The following is a 19,955-nucleotide window of genomic DNA, read 5'->3' as shown; positions in this document are numbered from 1 at the left end:
AGTCCCGTAACTTCAAAGTTATAATACTTTGGAGGGAAGGGGTTCATATTCCAAGGGAGGTTCCCACCTTCTTTGGCAGACACCTATCTTTCAAACCAAGATACTTCAACAAGATGATAACTTTACAAACTGCTAGAGTAATAAAGCATGAAAAGCTTAAAAATATTTTCAAAGACTTTAAAAAAAAAAACAAAAAAAACAGGTGCAGAAGCCAGTTTTTCACTATATAACCAAGCAGCAAAATGTACTTTTCATATAACCTAATGTGCTGAGGTAACTTTATGATGCTGGTATCCCCATTCACCTGTTTAGCCCAGAAATAAATTTTGCACCTTTAAGATTGGTTCTGAGAGTGAAGAGGGGAGGAGGAAGAAGAGTGCACAGCTTGTTTTCAGAAATTGCACTCACTCCTCCCCATCCTGCTCCTGGACTGTGTTGTCTGTGGATGGACAGACAGCAGGGCAGAGCTCTCCTTTACTCTTAATTAGTTTTTAGCTAACTGAGGCAGAGAAGTTCCGTGGACTATGGTTTTTATTTTTATTTGGACCTGTTCAAACCTGCTCTGGACTGAACACCCAGCAGAGCACTGGCAGCTCACACCTGTGGCCCACTGGGCCGTGGCATTTCCAGCACCAGAGGGACTGATAAGAGACTGAGTGAGCTGAGCTGCAACCCACAAAAGGGACTTTCTGAGTCTGTCATCTCTTTTGGAGGGCAAGAGGTTTTATTGTTTAATATTGTTCATTTTTTTGTGTTGGTAAATGCTGTCTTTGCCTGTTAAATTAACAGGTTTTTTCCACTTTTCTCCAAGGAAATATTTTCTCAAACTAGTTGGGGGAGGGGCCACTTGAATCTGCTTTCTAGAGGAACCCCTTTGGAGGTTCTCTCCCAAATTTGCCCCAAACCAGGACACCTCATCTACTCGTTTATGAACAAACATTCTGATTGACAGAGGCTGTATACATAATGAGATTCCAACACATCTGGACCTTTCCAACACTGTGAATGCAGTGTTTAGCAGCATACATTAATGGGATAATGAGGCAGAGCCACTCCTGATCACGCACTTCACACAGCGCAGTTAATCTGTAATTCCCCCCTCGCCACACCTTGCTATATCCTGTATGCCATGCCCACATAATGATCCACAAACACCCACATAACTGAGCTTCTCATCTCTATCCAGGGTTCAGGATGTATTCCACCAACACAAAATGAAATGTCATCTATTCAGAAACTCATAGCCACACATTTATCCAAGATATTAAAAGAATCACATCTCTGGGACAAGGATGCCTGCTCCCACAACCAGCAAGGAACATGGAGCGAACTACTTCATTTCATGGGCCACACTGCACAAATTAACCAGCTGCTTTTCCTCAGCAACCAGTGAAGAGAGGAGACAGTGCAAACTAGAAATGCTTATTGCCCATACTGCCCCAACAGAAATCCTGTCCTCCTGCTGTGACCACCAGCAAGGCTCCCACCAACACTTACATGGCCAGGTTGGTGGCCATGGTGTTCTCCCAAAAACAGTTTCTGTAAAGCAAAGAAGAAATCATTGGTTTCTTGACACTGTCTGCAGCAACCCTGCAAGGTGTGCCACACAGCAAGCGGTGCAGGCACTCGGGTGGCACACACACCTCACACCAGGAGAAGGGAGTTCTGCAGATCTTCACTCTTCCACCAGCACATCCCACAGCTCCTCATCTTTGCTGTGTACCCACACACATTTGTGGCTCTATGTCAAGCACCACAGTCCTCACTCAAACAAGGTAATTTAACTCTTGAAGATTAGATCCAATTAGAACATTTTTAGGGAATATTTCTGTGGTCAATGCAAAGACTCGTGGCTGACTCAAATAAGGGGCTTTCATTTTGTCTTGTTTAAACCACTGTTTTTATGCTTTAGTTGCATTCTCTTAAGAAAATATGAAGCTGTGTAACCTAGTAAATCTGATGGATGTTACTGCAATACACAGCTAATACAAAGAACTGCTGTAACTACTGCCCTGCACAAGTCTCAAAGAGAAAAAACTCCTGGAGCAAGCAAGGGCTGTAGTGAAATGGGGCCTACACATTTGAAAGCTTTGGCTGAAGATTATGATGCAAGCAGACTGTACATCAAAGATGATCTGGGCTGAAAGCAGCCAGATTTCTGTCACTTGCTGTTTCTCAACTGTGAAAAATACTGTCAAGATGGAAGAAATTACTGGGCTAGTAGGTATGCTCAGAGCAATGCAAAATTAGGACTCAACCCTGCAATCAGCTGCCCACTGACAAACTTTCTGTTGGTATCTTAATTCTTACCAGATGGATTTAACAGTGGTCTAGGGCAAAGGTCCATCTGCACTAAAATTACAGAGGAATGGGCACAGGCAATGCCCAACTTCTGACAACGTCCACTAACAGCTACCACACTAAGAATAGCTGAGGCACACACAGAGCTGACAAGCAAGATGCAGCTTTTCAGAAAATTAACTTTTCATACTGAAGAAGTACTAGGAGGAGAGAAAAAAATTTTAAAAGCTCTCTGGACTCCTTAGTTCTGTACAAAAACATGATTTAAGAGAAAGTATTCCAAGACAGACATAGTACACAACAAACAGAGGGCTGGTTGATGGAGAAATTGCAGATTATGGCTACTGCCACCATTTTCCTCCAGAGGAAGTAATTATGTATCCATCTATCCCCAGTAGACCCTTGGGAACATCAGTATCTAAGATTTATTCTAGTCAGGGTCAAAAAATGAATGTCAGCATGTGAAAATTGTAACAAACACAATATGTCAGACACAACTAGATAAGCCTCAATTACAAGGAAATCAGAAAAAAATAGTGTATGTGGGGATTTTAAAATAAAAATAGAGGGCTAAGGGCTAATAATAATGAAGAGCTTAAACATCTTTAAAATTTTTGCAACTAAACCTTGCTACCTAAGATAGCAACCATACACCTTGCAATGATTTTTCTTTCAAAACTGCAACTCAGGGAAGGCACCTTAGAAGTCCAAGTCCAGTTCCTCACTCCTGCAAGGAGCTGCATATTGTCCTGTGCACAAATTTATGAACTTCCTTCCATGTGATTAGACTTCTTACTCCTTAACCAGATGATTGTTAGAGCTCCTTATGCTTGCAGATACTTCCTTATAATTACAGACTACATGTATTCATAGCCAATTTATATTCATTTGCTCTTAAGATGACATTGTCATTTTGCTTAAATTAGGCTGTAAGACCTCCAGGGCTGTGACCAAATCTACATAAGGATAGAGAGTCCTGAGCCTAAGAATTCCCTTTCCTTAATTTAGAGCTTTGCTTGTGGTGACAATAAAATAAATAATAAAATTTAGTTTTTATAGTTCCACTAGCCTGATGTTCTTCGACTGTATCTCTAATTAGTGCAAGCACGCTCTCCTGGAGTCTGATGAAACATATTGTGATGTGTTCTATGTGAGACTGCAGCTCTGCCTCATCTCTGACAAGTTGCTCATCTGGCTTTAGACATACATTAAGACTACAAGCTGATATTTCTCTCCTGACTATAAAAAACTAAAGAAAACACAGCAACAAATGGGTAAAAGAGCACGTCCCTTTTAGCAGTAAAGCTTGTGGTGGAACCAACCAACTCAACTCATATCTGGAAAAAGACAAAAGCCAGCAGGTTCCTTCCCAGAGTCGGAATCTGTAATTCCTAGAGGCAGGTTCTTCTCCTCTCCAAAAGTCTTGAATTTGGGTTCTCCTGGAGGACTTTTGCTCAGAATAAACTAGTCCTGCAGAGCCTCAGTAGCATCAACAATGATATACTGCAGGTTTAGAAACACTGATTTTACATCTGTACAAACAAACATCAGATCTGGAAACTTTGCCAAGCAAAAAAATTTCCCTGATACTTAGCACAGATTTTAGACATCTGCTGTTTTGGCACTTTTGACCACACAAGGTAGCATTTCTGCTAGTTCCTCTTCAGTCCCAGCTTTGCTAAGGGCAGATTGTGCCCTGTGTTTTACCTACTCTACAGAAATGAACGAAATTTCTAGAAACATTGCATATTTTTAAAAAATTTCTTTCATTATTTGTTTCATGGAATAACTGGTCTGAGATGACTTCTATGCCTTTTAGCTGTCCTGGCTTACTAGAACAGCAAGTTCCAAGTCTGAACTCCAGCATTTATCACAGTTCAAATGGCAATGGTAAAACAGCATACTTAAATATGGAACAATATAAAGAAAATGTCGTGCCTAGAATGTTAATGAAAATGGCAAATCAACAATTCTGTTTTCTAATGCAGACAAAAGTAAAGATTAGCAAAAAACGAGGGCCCAAACATCCCTTTTAATTGATTTAAAGCACCAAGGACACAGGAGAGAACAGCAAGCAACTGCTACAAAAATAACATTGAAGGATAAAATGGGGGAATGTATAAAGTATCTTTTGTTTTGTTTCAACAAATACAGATTCCCACGGTCTTTCATGGTAAAAGTCCAAGTACTAGATATTCAAAAATTAACGTGAAAAAAAAAAAGGGTTTAATTAGGGAAGAGCAGAAGTACTTTCTTTCTAGATAATGCAGTTCCAAAGGACTGAACAACTGGACAAAACTCCCTTCAGAAAACACAATAATACTGAGGTATAGAAGGCATTTATGTAGATTCTCTATCTTTCTCATGAAGAGACCGAAAACAATAGAGCAGGAAAAAACAGACTAAAACTGAGTCACTCACCCAGACATCTGTAGGGAACCACGATATGTGGGTGACCATTGCACTGCTTCCATCCCCTCTTGCACCAGTTCTGTATTGTAACTGGCTGGTTGGCTTCCACAACATTGGTGATTTGCAATTCAGGGTACACCTAGCATTAAAATGGGAGAAAAAGACAAATGTTATCAGAAGTATGTACTCTGGGTCACTGTAACACATTTGTAACAACACAATATTCATCTTCTCTCTCTTCTCCCTCTTCTGCTGCATAAAATATTTATGTCATGGTATGACTGTGTGCATCTATCTGGAAAGCTAGTGTGTCTGTTCATCAGTAAAAATATGCAGCTGCCAGTTCAGAAAAATTATGGTGGTAACTGCTGATTGTCAAAACTGCCAAAACTGCTGATTGTCAAAAAATTGCCCAGTTATATTTGACTAAGTTAAAGATCAGCTAATCATAGGTTAAATACCTTCTCCTCCATGTCTAGGCAAAACTCCATATACACGGCATATTCTTCATACAACTAAACTTAATAGTATGCATGCCTTTATGTTCATCTCAACCATTTTAACAAACATCATAATTCCTGCGTGCTGCAGTCTGCCTAGTAATAAAAGTCTGTTGAAAAAGTTATTCATATTTGGGTCTACATTATCAATTTCTAAATTGCTGAGATCAAAATTCTCTCTGCTTTAACACCACAATACACTTCTACACCCACAACCATCACACCAGCAAATCTGTTGATGAATTTATTGGCAAACCACAACTTTGGCTTTTTATCCCACCCCCCCCTTTTCTATGCTAACAAAGCCTATAGCCCTCACTTTACATTTTTCAAATTGGCAGTCTACCAGCCCTAACATGAAACTCAGAAGGTACTAATTTTCCTTTGCCTTTCCTCAAGCAGTCCTAACCAACTTCCAGCTGTGTGAGATCTGAGGATTTAAGTGCTCTGAAACTACTGTCTACTCATATCTACCAATGGAAAAGAAAAACAGAAATAGGAACAAGTCTGAAGTAAACTGGAGATGGTCCAAAAACATCCTGCAGAGAAGTAACATAACTCCAAAAAAAGAAAACTAGGTTAAGATGGGGTAAATTCTGAGTCCAAAACTGGTGCTTGGAAAAGTACTCTAAGAATATTGACAGCCCTGCCTCAAGTAAAAAAGATTTGTCTCAATCATGGATCTCCACTGAGGTCATGGCATCTGAGAGACAGCACCTCCTGGCACTCTCCTGATTGAAGGTTTAAAAGATAATGATGGCAAAAATGAAGAAAGCAGCTTGAGTTAAAGCCTTGAACTTTAAAAGATGCTAACAAATGACAGTACAGCCTCGTCAAATTTGAGATCAGTGGTCTTTAAATCAATGTGGCCTGGTCCATACACATGGGAACAACCAGAAAGCAATCAAAGCATAACTGGAAATAATTTCTTACTTTAATTAAGAGACATGAAGGGGCTGTTACAATTTTAAACTTGAACTGTATTAACAGCTTAGTGCACAAAACAAGGGCAGATACAGTAACAATGCCACAGAAATGACTACAGAAAGAAACACTGCCTACTAAACAATGCACTTTATGCTAAAGAGCTTGAATATCAATCCTGCCTTCTATTCAAAAATAAAATTTATTAATCAGATACTTCTTTCTTTGTGCAAATCCTTCATAGAATACCATCACCATTAGGTCAGATGTGACATACACACACGTGATCAGGGTCCAAGAAGAAAAAAGTTTTTATTCTGCATGTTGTTCAGCTTATATACTCTTAACAAACCGTGATCTTAAGTCATTAACTACATCACAATAACTTATTCTATTCATTGGTGCAAAGCAATTAGCATCAATATAACTGGCAAAAGTTTCACAGAAATTTAATAAGGCACGTTTACACATCTACTTAGGCATGTAGTCTGGCTTACAAAAATTTTCATGTATCTTTTCTAATCTGTTCCCATGCTGACAGCCTTTTCTTCCTTGCTATGGATACACTGGAAAATCATCAATTGTTATTTCTTCTATTAACTCAGCTTTGCTTGCAGGCCAGCAGTCAAGCCCCTCCACAGAACACATCTGTCAGATCTTTGCCAATTTCAACAGCACCCTCAGCTCACTACAACTGATGGCTGAAGAAATACAGAGGCTGAAGGTGCAGCCGGGGATGTTAACCCAGCACACAAGATACAGGGACCTCAAGAAAGCCCACAGGCAGAACTACAAAGTGTGAAAGTTTCCTACACTTTGAAGACTGAAGCTTTACTTTCTTTTGTCAGCAGGTGGCCAAGGCTGATGGTCATCATCCACATTACCTACACTGCCCATTTTCACACTGCTTGCATAAAGTGGCTCCAGAGGAACTTGCTGCTCCCCCTGCTCCATCAGTGCTTCAAATACTGAACTCTCCACTGAAACAGCAGGTTCAGGGAAAGCCTTTGCACATGCTCATGATCCCTGTAACAGCACTGCCAAAATGGATTAGTAGGAAACTTCACACTTTAACTGCTGTGTAAATATTACCCTGCAAGGCTCCATAGCTGTCTCAAGACAGCTAACATGCATGATGCAAGAGGAAGATTTCTTCTTCTTTGGGTACTTCCATTAGCATTGCTATGCTGAACTCTTCCAGTTCATGCCTCTACAAATGTCACACTCATGTAATTAGAACCCATGGTTAGATAATACTGGGTGCTGTCACAAGCCATGTGCTTGATATATCAGTGTCCACTGACATGTTCTTATCAGGGACCCCAGGGTTAAGTGTCACCTGCCATTGGCAGTGGAAATAAATGCCTTAAATGAAGACAACTAAGGAAATTTCAAAATTGATAGACTGGAATGTTTAAAAAAGGAAATTAAGATGAAAAAGGCCATTTATTTACCCACATGAATGTGTACATAGCTTTAAAGTGACAGAAGATAGAATTCTGAGCCACAAGAACGAAGATACACTTAGTTGTTTTCCTGAGATGAATTTCTAAAGGGTAAGAGTGCATTATTACCATAGGGCCTCAATGAAAGAGTAATATTAGTTGGAAAAATAAGTTCATATATTATTTTTATTTTTACTATTACCCAAAACCACTATTTTAACTGCTAGTAAAGGGGACCAAATGCTAAGTAGTTAGCAGTATTTGTCAGAAGTACACAAGGACAATGAAATACAAACAAACCTCTTTTTTTGTTACTACATCAATTACTAAACTCCTAATTTCCACTGACAGCTCACACAAAGCCCAGTCCACCCTTTAGGAGAGAAAAGAGGCTTTGAATTTCATTAACAATGGGTTAATGCCAGTGTATGTGCCAAGGAGAACTCTCCTCACTAGACTTATATAATGCATTTGCTCTGAATTGAAGTGGGACCTACTTAGTGGCACAGAAAAATGAGCCTCATATTTATTTATAGTGTCCCTAATGAGCTCCTTCTACAGTGTCAGTGTAAAGCAGAGCTAGAAAGTTGCCAGATAACCAAACTTTCAACATTATAACTTGATATAGAGAAGTTCCATTAATTCATCTTAAAAGAAACAGTGGAGAAAACAGAGATGAATGTAATCTAGAAAATTTAACTGGCAATCAAGAGTTACAGCTACATCTTCATTTACTTCCATTTTCATTAGCAAGTCTCCTTATATACTAACTGCAGAAAAAAAAATCTAAAAAGCTACTCAGACTATTCAGAATTTAATATAATCTTGCTAAAACTCATGTTTACCATTACCAGCTTTGATGCCACATAGATTTAGGACTAAAATGTAGACATCCTTAATAAAAGGAGATAAAATGGGATGAGAAAGCTTTTGGGTTGAGATAGAGAGAAAATATTTACCAATTACTATCATAGGCAAGAGAGATTCAACTTGGGGAAAATATTTTTAATTTCCAATTAAAAGAATTAAAAAGGAGACATAGTGGGACAAACACTGATCACTTCTCTCTGACCAGTAGGAACAGCATGAAGCTGAGTCAAGGAAGGTTTCGATTGGGTATTGGGAAAAATACATTGGGTATTCCCTATCCACTTTAAGCACAACTACCCAGATGGTAGTTGGGCACTGAAACAGCCTATTTCTATTCCTTTCTAAAGTATACACAGAATCTATAAAGTTTCTGCTTTCCAGAATTTTGCACTGATGAGCTGAAGAGCAGCAACAAGCAGACATGCTACATTCATTTCCAACTGTCTACATATCCATGAAGAGGAAACAGGATAATAATTTCTGTATGTCCATGCAGTGTTTCTGCAAGCTTTCCAACCTACAACTTGGGAAGCAGCAACAATGCAGAGTCCCAAATTAGCAGCAGCAGGTCTGGTGTCACATGAGTAGCCATGACACAAGCACCATCAACCCTAAAAGAGAAGTCCTGTTCTCAGTCTTGCAGTCTGTGTCCAGAAAATAGACAGCTATAAGCAGAATAAAGTTACTAAATGTCTCATGTAAAATATCCTAATTTACTCCTGGTTTTTAAAACTATTCTACATTACAGTAGCTCCATGGCTTTCCCTGTGGCAGCCCCCTGCCCAGGAACCATCACCCCCTCTGATCCAGAGTGTTCCCATCACCAGCAGAACACCTTTCCTTCTCTTCCACGTCTCTGTGGCTTCAGCTCTGTCCTGTCACGTCTAACCAGACTCAGCCACTTGCTCCTGGCTTTTTCAGCCATCAGGCCCTTCTGCACACCAAAGGAAGGCTACAGGGGTAGCTGAAGCTGGCACCCAAACTTCTTCTGTCACTCTCTATAACCCAAATAAAGCCTTCACTTGCTCAAAGAGAATTATGAGAGTCAAACCCAGCATTAGCAGCATTGAAGCCGTTTTGAAATTCTCTGCCATGAGCCAACATGAGAAATAGCAAGGAAACCAAGAAGGAACAGCTCTGCCCCTGCACCACAAGTTCCAGGCATCTACTGCTGCAGGTTAATCAGTATAACATCTCAGGTATTTGCACTAATTTCCAGCAGCCACTTGGGAAGAGTGTATGCATACACCCTTTTAACCCCACAGTTTTAAAGAAAAAGTTTAACAGTAATCAATTCCTAAACTAAAACCCACACCAAATTACTTAGGATAAATAAATAATCCCAGGTTGAATGTCTTCCAAACCAGCCAGGGAATTTTTCTATTAATTAAATCCTGAGGACAAATTTCCAGAGACACACTACTTTGTATCTTCAGCACATCAGCTCGTATCCATCCATAACATCATTTCAAGTTTAATAGCTCCAGCCTCTAGCTGGAGTCAATCCTCAGCCTCACCTAGAGGTTTCACATATTACTCTTTTAACTACTTCTTTAGGCCCATCTAATAAATCACCCTTCTTTCCAACATCTTAGCTGCTTCACTGTTACACACAGAGTCGCTCTTCAAGAGTTTCCTGCCACAAAACTCACCCAGATTTCAATTCCTTTCACCCCAACTCCTGCCTCTCCAGTCCACTCATCCTGGCATTTTTTCAATTCTCCTTTCAAATCCCTCTGCACACTCAGAGACTCTTAAGTTCCATGCTAAGACACAAATGCTGTCCTCTTTTCTTTAGTCCTCTTCCTTTTTGTCTCTAGGCACGCAAAGTCGGCAAACATTTCAACACTCCAACTAGTTTCCTTCTTTACTGATCTTATCCTATGGAAAAGAAAGCAAAGCAAAACTAAACACGCAGGTGTGAGTGTATGGGTAAGAGTGAGATGGCAGATGATGAACCTTTGAGGCACTAGCCACAGATCAGGTGGAGATGGGATCAGAGATCAAAATGTTGCTGCAATTTTTACTCCTGGTCATGACAACAAGCACTTAGAGCTTTTCTCTGTGAGCAGAGTACATACAACATCCTGATACATCATTCCAACTGCCTTGGGTATTGAGAGTGCTAGAAACACGAGCTGGTTTTAGTGCAGTGACCAATTGGGTTGGTTCACCCAATAAAGCTTCCTACAGACATGATCTCTTCTCTTAAAATTCCCTAATGTGCTTTTACCTGGAATTTCATGCAAGACTGCCACTTCCCCTGTAATTCAAGTGTTCAGAAAGGCTGCCAGCCATGAGGCAGCTGGCTCAACCCTAATCCATGCACCGGACTCCATAAATTGAACCCTCTCAGTTGGCTTTCTCCCCACTTTTTTTTCTGCACATGGGGAAGGCAGAAGCCTATGAAAGCAGAAATAAGGATGCAAGGTCAAACATACCCACTTCACTGCCTTTCAAGTACTTGATTTTATAGCACAAATGTCTCTATGCAGTAAGAAAACCAAAACTTGAGCCTTACCAAGAATTTTCTGTTTACCACATCAGGTTTTCTAAAGCCTCTCTTGTGTAATTGTAGAGGATATCCAGCTTTTCATACTGTAAAACCTCAGAGTAAACAGGGCTGGGCTTATAGTCTCTTCTAAGGTGCTTCCCTGTCCACTTTAAGCACAGCAAGCATTTCTACTTCTCCATAGGCAAAGTATTTTATTCACAGTCAACGAAATCTACTTTGTCATGTCACGACTACCCTGTTCACACATTCGCTCTCCTTGGGTTGAAACCTCATCTGCCTCCTACTCTACAGCATCTACAGAAGCAACTAACAGTTTGGGGTTTGCAGCATTGGTGGTTTTTTGCATTTTTTTTTTGCTTCTGTGCTTCCAATTTTTAATAAAATTTCTGCATGAATAAGTTTAAATATTTGAGCAGTGAGACAGAATAATACCTAATCAAGCTAATTGGGTATTTTTATCTCTAATTAATATATTTTGTGCAAAGGACAAGGACTATTGTCCTCCCAGAAAGGGGATGGAGGGGAAGGGGGAAAAGCAGACAGAAGTAATTTAAAAACAATAATAAAAATCAACAACAATAATAAAAATCTCCTCATTTAGGCATGACGCAATATTTTATCCATCCACTTCCCTCTCTAAGTGTGTGATAGGTTAATCTGGCTTTCAGCAGGGGTGAAGAAAAAACCACAGAGGCTGCTTCTGGAGAAATTCCTCAAAAATTCTATTCTGTCCAGCAGAGCCAATCCCTAAAGGCTCTGATGACTGAGATATTGGCTGGCCCAATATGAACCAGGTGACCAGCAGTGAGAGTCATGGGGAACAATTCCCCAGTGTAGAGCCCAGACAGGATCAACTTTTCAGTTCTGCAGAACTCTATAAAAACTTTTCAACTGATAGAACTTGAGAACAAACGAGCCTACAGACACCAATTCTCTCCCGATTCAGAGAAAAGGAAAAGGTGAAGACATGTGAGGAGAACAACATGGCAATGCTAAGGTCAGTGCAAAAGACAGAGAGGGAAGAGGAGGTGCTCTGAGCGTCGGAGCTGAAACTCTGCTGTAAGCCATGGTGAGGACTATAATACAACAAACTGTTTCCCAGTAATTCATGAAGTGCATGGGGGGATGCAAAATTCACTTACAGCCCACGAGAAAAAGGTGCTCACACTGGAGCGGGTGGATGTTATGAAGCTGTGATCTGGTGAGAGTCTTGAACAGAGAGAGAGAAAGAACCTTCACTTCCAGAGACAGAGGAAGAGGACCTTTGCTTTCATACTAGAACAGCTCATCCTTGAGAGACTGCACCCCACGAACAAAATGGCTCACAAGAAAACAGTTGTAGGAAGACTGCTTTGCCCATGGGAAGGATCCACACTGCAGCTGGTTCAGGCAGGACTGCTACTTGTGAAAATTAGAGCTGGAAAACACACTGGAAAAGTGTTGTCATCTTATTGCAAAAGCTCCATACCTTCTTGGTGATTTCTCATGGGCAGCTCCTCACAGCACTGACTCCTCCTTCTTCACAGCACAGCCAACAAACTCCAACTCCCTTCTCACCCAGCTAACCCACTCTTTCATAGCACTCATTCTCAATGGACACAGCTGTGGCCTGTTATGGGCAGGCCTGTTCCTAATCTTAGGTAATTAGTACAGCTGCAACTCCTCAGGGGTGAGATTGATTATCTTGAGCACTATCTTTATTTTCTTACATTCTATCCCCCCACAGAAAAGTTCACAAAGAACTGTGTCCCGTGGGAAGGACCCCATGGCATAGCAAAAGACATTCCTCTCCCTAAATGAAGATTTCTTTTTTTAGAAGTGACAAACTGACTAAAAACCCATATTTTGCCTCCCTCCGCTGAAAGTGAGAAGGAAAAAAGGGCTAGCAGAGGGAAAAGGTGTTCTAAAGGTGTACTTTAGTTCTCATTACTCTCTTTTAATTCCCTTTTTTTTTCCTTTATACCTTTTAAAGTTTAGAGGCTGTTTTGCCCTAAAGTGTTTCTTCCCAATCCTTACCTCAACTCATGAGCCCCTTTGATATTTTCTTTCCCCCTCAAAAAAATGAATAATTTTTTTATTAAAATAAATGAAAAAAAAATTTATTCATTCTTCTTTGCTGCTCAACAACAGCAAAGGAAAATGAATAAATTATTTTTTCATGGGTCCACTGGCGTTTGGCCAGCATCAAACCCATGACAAAGGGTTGCCTCAGGCACTGTGGCACCAAATCAAGGAAGGTGGGACAGTGTAAGCAGCCAGAGAGCCTGGGTCTGGTTTCCTGGCTCTCCTGCAGGCTGCCATCCCTCCAACAGCACACACAGTCTGTTGAAGGAAGGTGAGGCATAGTGCTCTCCTGACAGGAGCTCCTCAGTCACACATCAGTACAGGAAATGCCAGTGATCCACATAAGACAACGAATACACAAGGAAGATGCTTAAGCAAAATTATTTTGGTTACTGCACCAGCATCCTGGGGACTGCAGTAAAGGCTCAGCTGCCTGATGCAGATCTGCAAAAGCAATCCTTACTATTCTTTTAAAAAAGCAAATATGAGAAGAAAAAAATAAAAAGAAGGGGGAAATAAACCCAAAAAAACTCCACAACAAACCCCCAAGGAGCTAAACAACATCTGACCTTTCTTTTTGTGGTATTATCATAATGAAGATGAAATGCTGCATTTCACCTTAAGCATGATACATTTCAAAAAGGGCTGGCAGGGAAAGAAGCAGATTTTATGCCAGCAGTTTCTGTGTAAGGATGAGGTACCATTCTGGAGGCATGAAATAAAGAATGTAACCACTTTGTAAAAGTCACTACATGCACAAAGTTATTATTTCATTATCCCCAGCATTTCAAAGAAAACATTAATGAAAGTGGGCTATAATATGCATATTTTAAATCATCCAATTACCTACCTGAATTACTTTCACAAACCTTACTGAAAGGAACTTCCCACCTTTCTATAGAACAGAAAAGTATGTGGCTGAGTTGTTGATTATGTTTGTTGAGGAAATCACAGTCAAAATTAATCTAAGCTGTAGCAGAAAATCTGTGAAAATATACCAGGAAAAACCTAATTGCTCTCTATTGAAGTATTTCCAAATTCTACTTCTTACAAAATTATGTACTTGATGTCAAAGTTGTCTTTGAGGCCATGCAAAAACTGTCACAAAGCAAGAGGCCCATTATGATTTTTCATATTCTAATTAATTTATGCTTTCTTGAGTTAACTGCAAATATAGCCAAAGGGTAATTTATTAATCTAAGAATCTAGATCCATTTGTATGCATGCCCTAAGAGACAAACAAGGCTGTGATTTCCTTTTTCATGAAATCAACTTCAGGCTCTAGTACCAAAAATGTGAAGTGGTATTACAAAGTCATTTTCTAAAACAGTGGTTGTACCCCATCATCTAGGGCAGAAGAAAACCATGCATGGTTTAGTCCAGCAGTGAAAGCTATACAGGAAAAGTTGGGGAAGTCTGCTAATTAAAATGCACTACCTAATATTCTGAAATATAAGTTGACCTCAAAAGGAGGAGAAAAAAAAAAAAAAAGAGGGAAAACTAGAAATGGAATGCAAGAATGAAGAACAGAGCTATGGGGAGTATTTCCATCATGTCCTTCAATCAAGATACCTACAAGTAGTTACCTGAGCAACTGTAAGATGACACTGCATTTTTCTTTCTTTATAAATCAACCAGCAATGTTTTTTCATGATTATTGCTCTTGTGAATGAGATACACATTATACAGACTATAGTTTTTACACTGAGAATATTTAGTGTCAGGAAAAAGATAAGATAAAAAATTTCCTTTCTAAAGAAAAAAAAATCAATCCTTCCTTGACAAATATTTAGAAACATGTTTTTCTCCAATTCTTTCTCTTTTTTTTTTTTTTTTGTCCAGAATAATCAGAATTGCCTCACCATTGCCTTGCACAGATAACAATTCAGCCTGAAAACTGCCCTCTTAGGACACACACAAGCACAAGGTCTGTAGTGGGAGACTGAGTAGGCCCTAAAGCTGAAGCAGAAGCACACGTGAAGCATCTCCCAGGGCAATTATACTGTTTAACACTCACTATACACTCTTTTTTTATGAAATACACTTTTTCTTTTTTCTGAATGGAAAACAAGCAGCAAAGTTCCTCTCTGTTGCTGCACTACTGCATCAGACCCACCCCCCCTTGGTTTATTTTCCAGCAGTGAGAACAGGCTCACAGTTCACCTTTGCACTTTCTCAGCAATCCCCACTACTCACAGAGTCCAAGCTGTGCACAGAGCACAGCAGAAGTTAGGGGCCAAAGTTTTTGGGTCATTTTTTCCACGTACAGGTAAGAAACACTGCTGTAGAGATGGCTACTGACCTTTATACACATAAGGAAGGAGAAAGGTTCTGACAGAAGCTCTCAACAACAAACTCACATAAACATCAAGTCTCGTGTGCAAGAAGTTGCCAGTCACCGGGCTGCCTATAGGCATCTTTGCACTTACCAGAAGCACCTCAGAAGCCTGCAAATCTAAGAACATCCTCTCTTAGTGCTCCATTCCCCACCAAAAAAGAAGCTGAGCATTTTCTTGCCAGCTTTCTTCCTCCAGCAGTATGCTCCCACACAGATGGCAAAACATTTTTTGAAACTTGGTACTGCATGCTCCACTGAAGTCAGTAGAAACCCTATGATGCCTTAGGATTTAGCTTTCATATTTTTCAGATCCTGTACTGCTTTAGTGTATAACTCTAAGACTCCATAGCCTATCAGCTACTGTTCTCCCATTTTATTCTGACAAAACGATTTCTCTCTAGGCCTGAAACTCAAGGACACCTTACTGTCTCAGGGCCAAAATAAGTAACAACAGTGAATTTAGGGATGGAGTGGGGGCACAAACTTGGAGTAAATTACTTCATTATCCAAAGCTGTAATTGGAGGATTAACCCTGATATATAAAATGGACCAAACTTTTATCTGTATGAAAAACTCGTGAACATCTTCCATCCTGGGCGTAGCTTCTCAGAGGCTTCTGACTGCCCAAGTTGTACCTATTGAGGGCCTTTAATAAATACCCACTTTTATTCTCTTGATCTTGTCTAGCCTCTGTTCTAGGTAGCCACTCTAAGGCATCATCTGGCACCAATTTCTCTAACAGAAAGATTAAATCCAACTCCAAGAAAACTTGAAATATGAAAAATTAGTTTCCTCCTTCCTCAAAAGGCCAGTCCCAAAAGGATTAGGATGGCTGCCAAATGGAGAAACCACTCCAAATTGCTCCCAGTGACTCAACTGACCACAGAGATGTCAATCCCTAGAGAACACTCTTGGGGTGCAACAAAGTCCAATCATATCCCACAAAACTTCAACACCAATATATTTAAGATATCATTCTCAGAAATGGGATACTAATTTCCAACTGCTCATAGGCACAGTGAGCAAAGGAAACATCAGAATAAACTGAAGTCCAAGTAAATTATGAATATTCTGAGATGTACTGATCCTGAATTTCAAAGGACAGAGTAAGGACTGTAACCCTGCATCTGCTTTCCAATATAAACCACTGTGAAGCTGCAATATCCCATGAACATGTCCCTCTGCACCCTGCATCTTGCCAGTAGATATCCCAGCCTACTCACAGCATCATCAACACAGCCATTTCCTCAAAATCCAGAGACAACTTTAATATTAAAAATAATTATGATAATTTATTGCATGTGTCTTTTTTTTTTACTGGCAAGGCTGGCAAACAACACATTTAAATTAATATGATCTTTGGCACCCTTTCTCCAACAAGAATTAAGTTCACTGAATTAGACTGAAGTAAACATAATAAATCAAATATGACCATTCAAATCAAGGACTCCTGGACTGAAAGGATTTAGAAATTGCTGAAAAAACCAGCCAAGAAATCCTTAACATTCCATACTGCTTTGGCTCATCCTGGGAGAGAAACTACTTCTTGCCTCTCAGAACTGCACCTACACTTCTCTTGAAACTTTCAGAAACAAACAAAAAAAGGCAGATCAAAATTTTAAATGCTCTTATCTTCAGGATTATGTTTTGATGCAATCTTTTACTATGCTCAGTGGCTTAGCAGTTCCTGTTGTTTAGTTGGGTAACTGAGATAAGCTTTACTTTAGCACTTAGGAAAGTTAAACATTAACCTAGAATGAAATTCCTTCTCCAAAGATTAATCTAAGCAGCAAGTCAATGTAAGGATTGCAGAGATTTCTGTTTTTAATTTCCAGCACAGTGCAAGCCTTTGGCACCACTCTGTTGCTGAAGCCGAGTGAAAAACACCAGGCTGATCCTTTGACAGTCTGACACCCCAATCAACCAGAAATCCTGCCACAGCTACACAACGTGATAAATTATTTTGCAAATATCAAATCCATTTGTGCTAGGAAAAAGGCAGTATTTTAGTTTGCCAAGCAGCAACAAAGAATCCTTATCTTAGAAACCAGCAGGTGATACTGATGCTTCTCCTGTAACTCCAGCTGCCAAAACCCTGGCAGAAACCAAAGCTACAGCAAAATCAGCAGCAATTGGGATTCTGCATTTGGGATGGAGGGTCCATATGCTTTTTCTCCAAATCTTTATGGCAGGTCTGTGGAATCTGTAGAACTGTTCAGCAACTGACCCAAAAAAACTAAATTTCAGATCAGATAATCACTACAAGGATACTGAATCACATAAAATTTCTCAGTCTTTCACTCACCTTTCGATTCTCCTCTGTCCTTCCTGCTGTCATCACGCTGCCTAACACCAACCTTTTCCACATTTCTTTATTTTCACCTGCCTCTCATTTTCTGCACAGATTCTGGTATTTTTGAATACATTTGCTCTCTGCTTATGTTTTCTGCTGCTAAAATGAAACTCCAATCCACATTTTCATCTCTGATTACCATGTAGTCTACTCTTCATTACAGACTTGATTTGATATCTGTCTTTTTCACCTAATAATATTGGGACTTTCTCTATTGCCTGAGAAAGCTTGCTGGCAGAATTCAGAGATAAACAGCATGTGTTCTTCTGAAAACACATAGAACCAAGTGGCAGGAAGATGTAGTGCTTTTAGAAATATCTAAAAAGGTTCTCTTCACAGGCTGTTCAAAGACCACAGCAAAGCCACCTTCTGGTCAGTTGTCATGAGAAGAAGTCCTGCCCTCACACCTCCTCCAACACTACCAATCCAGCTCATCTGAGGAGAGGATCAAAGAGGAAACTCACCCTTTTTCTGTTTGCTGGGGTTTGCTTTGTGCCATTTCAGCTCCCCAAACTTCCTTGCTGCAAGATCAGACATCTGCTAAAATTTAGCAGAGAAGAAATGAGGAGGAAGGAGAGAAGAAAACTGACTGTTTCTTCAACAGCATGTACTGCTTAAGCTCAATGCTTGTGCCAAACCACTGTGTAGCATCTCTCCTGCTAAGAAACTCTTAAAATATCAGCTTGCAAAATCTGACCATCTCAGATCTGGCTACAGATCCTAAGCTACAACAGCTCAAAATGTACAAGCTGAAAGTCTGCAAAAGCAGGATTATTCAGGAATTTCAAGCCTGGCTGAAAATGGGAGACTCCTCAGTCCCCTATGTTACTCCAAACCAGAGCAATGTCTTGGTTAAAGGAACAAAATTGCTAGGAACACATCATACTCAAGAGTGGCTCCAAAATACTAGAAGTCATCTTCCAGATTTAAACAAGTAATTGTCTGTTAGCATATCCACAGATGTGCTGTCAGCAATAGCTTAAAATTAGCTTCTATGACAATCACCTCTAAAATACTTAAAAAAATACACGTTAACTTATATGGTATTACAAGTTTAGCTTTAATAAGACTATTCTAATCAAATCCTCTTAGAGTCCTTATTTAGAATAATAAATGCAATTCCTGCTTCTTAGATGAAACTTTTTTTTTCTTCTGTCCAGTGGAGTGTACAGACTGGTGAAATTGTGTGGGAACTTGGAAAAGCAACATTACCTGCAAAACTTTACAGATGTTTGAGGAAACACTCATCAAAATATTTTTTTTTTTAAGTTTGTAATTGGCTCAAACAAGGAAAGAAAAAAATATTAAAGGATCTTTAGAGTGCCTTAAAACCTTAGAATCTGGATTTACAAGAAAGCCATTTATTCACCACAGCTCTGGCAGAGATGTCTTCCCAGGCCAAGTGGAAACAAGTAATGAAGGGACAAATCAGATGTTTTATAAATGCCTAATTATTACTGTTCTTCAACAAAACATGGGACTTGGGATAAGAATTAAAAAAATAAATTGCACTGGCTTGGAAACATTGTGTGGTTTCTTCACACAGCTGGAATGGACATCTTAAATATCATTACATTCCCATGGGATTAGTACTTTCCAAACCTACAATCATACTTACAGAAAAACTATGTGGGTAAAACAAACATTACATTGGATAATATTGGATAATATTTCCTTACATCCAGCATTCATGTTTCAATATTCATGTCTGGGCAGAAGAAAAAAAAATTAAACACAATATTGTCATTACTGCTCAAATAGGTGTTCTTATTTTCTGTTCATATATGCAACAGCTATTGGCACTCACAAAATACAAAGCTGATGTTTAAGAGATACTGTGATGCATCTTCTAAACACTACAGTGCCTTTCTAGTAGAAGCTCCTATCTCAGCTCAAGAGAAGGAAGAGTTTCCCTTTCCATACAAGAATTCAGAACAATTTGGAACAGTCTTAGGAACTTAAATGCAATGTTGATTTTGGCTTCAGCACTAAGCCAGATACCTGTTGTGAGTTGATACCTGTTGTGGGTGCCTGGCATCTAGCCACATGCCAGGCACCCACAAAAGCCACTCACTCACTCCCCTTGGCTGCTGCACAGAGGGAAGAAGTTTTAACAAAGGGTTCATGGGTTGAGATAAGGTCTGGGAGAGAGATCACTCATTAGATACCATCACAGGCAAAACAGGTTCAGCTTTGAGATAAAAGGTGAATTTATTACTAATGAAATCAGAGC

The 19,955-nt window shown here is 39.7% G+C and overlaps 1 protein-coding gene across 4 annotated transcripts in view; it reads right to left on the bottom strand.

Moving 5' to 3' along the window:
- Positions 1 to 19,955, bottom strand: part of APP (amyloid beta precursor protein) — a 199,209-nt gene that overhangs the window by 122,115 nt on the left and 57,139 nt on the right. For all 4 annotated transcript variants that reach the window (XM_054654581.2, XM_054654580.2, XM_054654582.2 and 1 more), the window contains exon 3: positions 4,723 to 4,852. In XM_054654581.2, the coding sequence (XP_054510556.1) occupies positions 4,723 to 4,852 (130 nt within the window). The remainder of the gene's footprint in view (positions 1 to 4,722; positions 4,853 to 19,955) is intronic.

Source organism: Agelaius phoeniceus, chromosome 2 (assembly GCF_051311805.1).
Source record: "Agelaius phoeniceus isolate bAgePho1 chromosome 2, bAgePho1.hap1, whole genome shotgun sequence".
NCBI classification, from domain to species: Eukaryota; Metazoa; Chordata; class Aves; order Passeriformes; family Icteridae; genus Agelaius; species Agelaius phoeniceus.
This window is presented reverse-complemented; position numbering and strand designations above follow the sequence as displayed.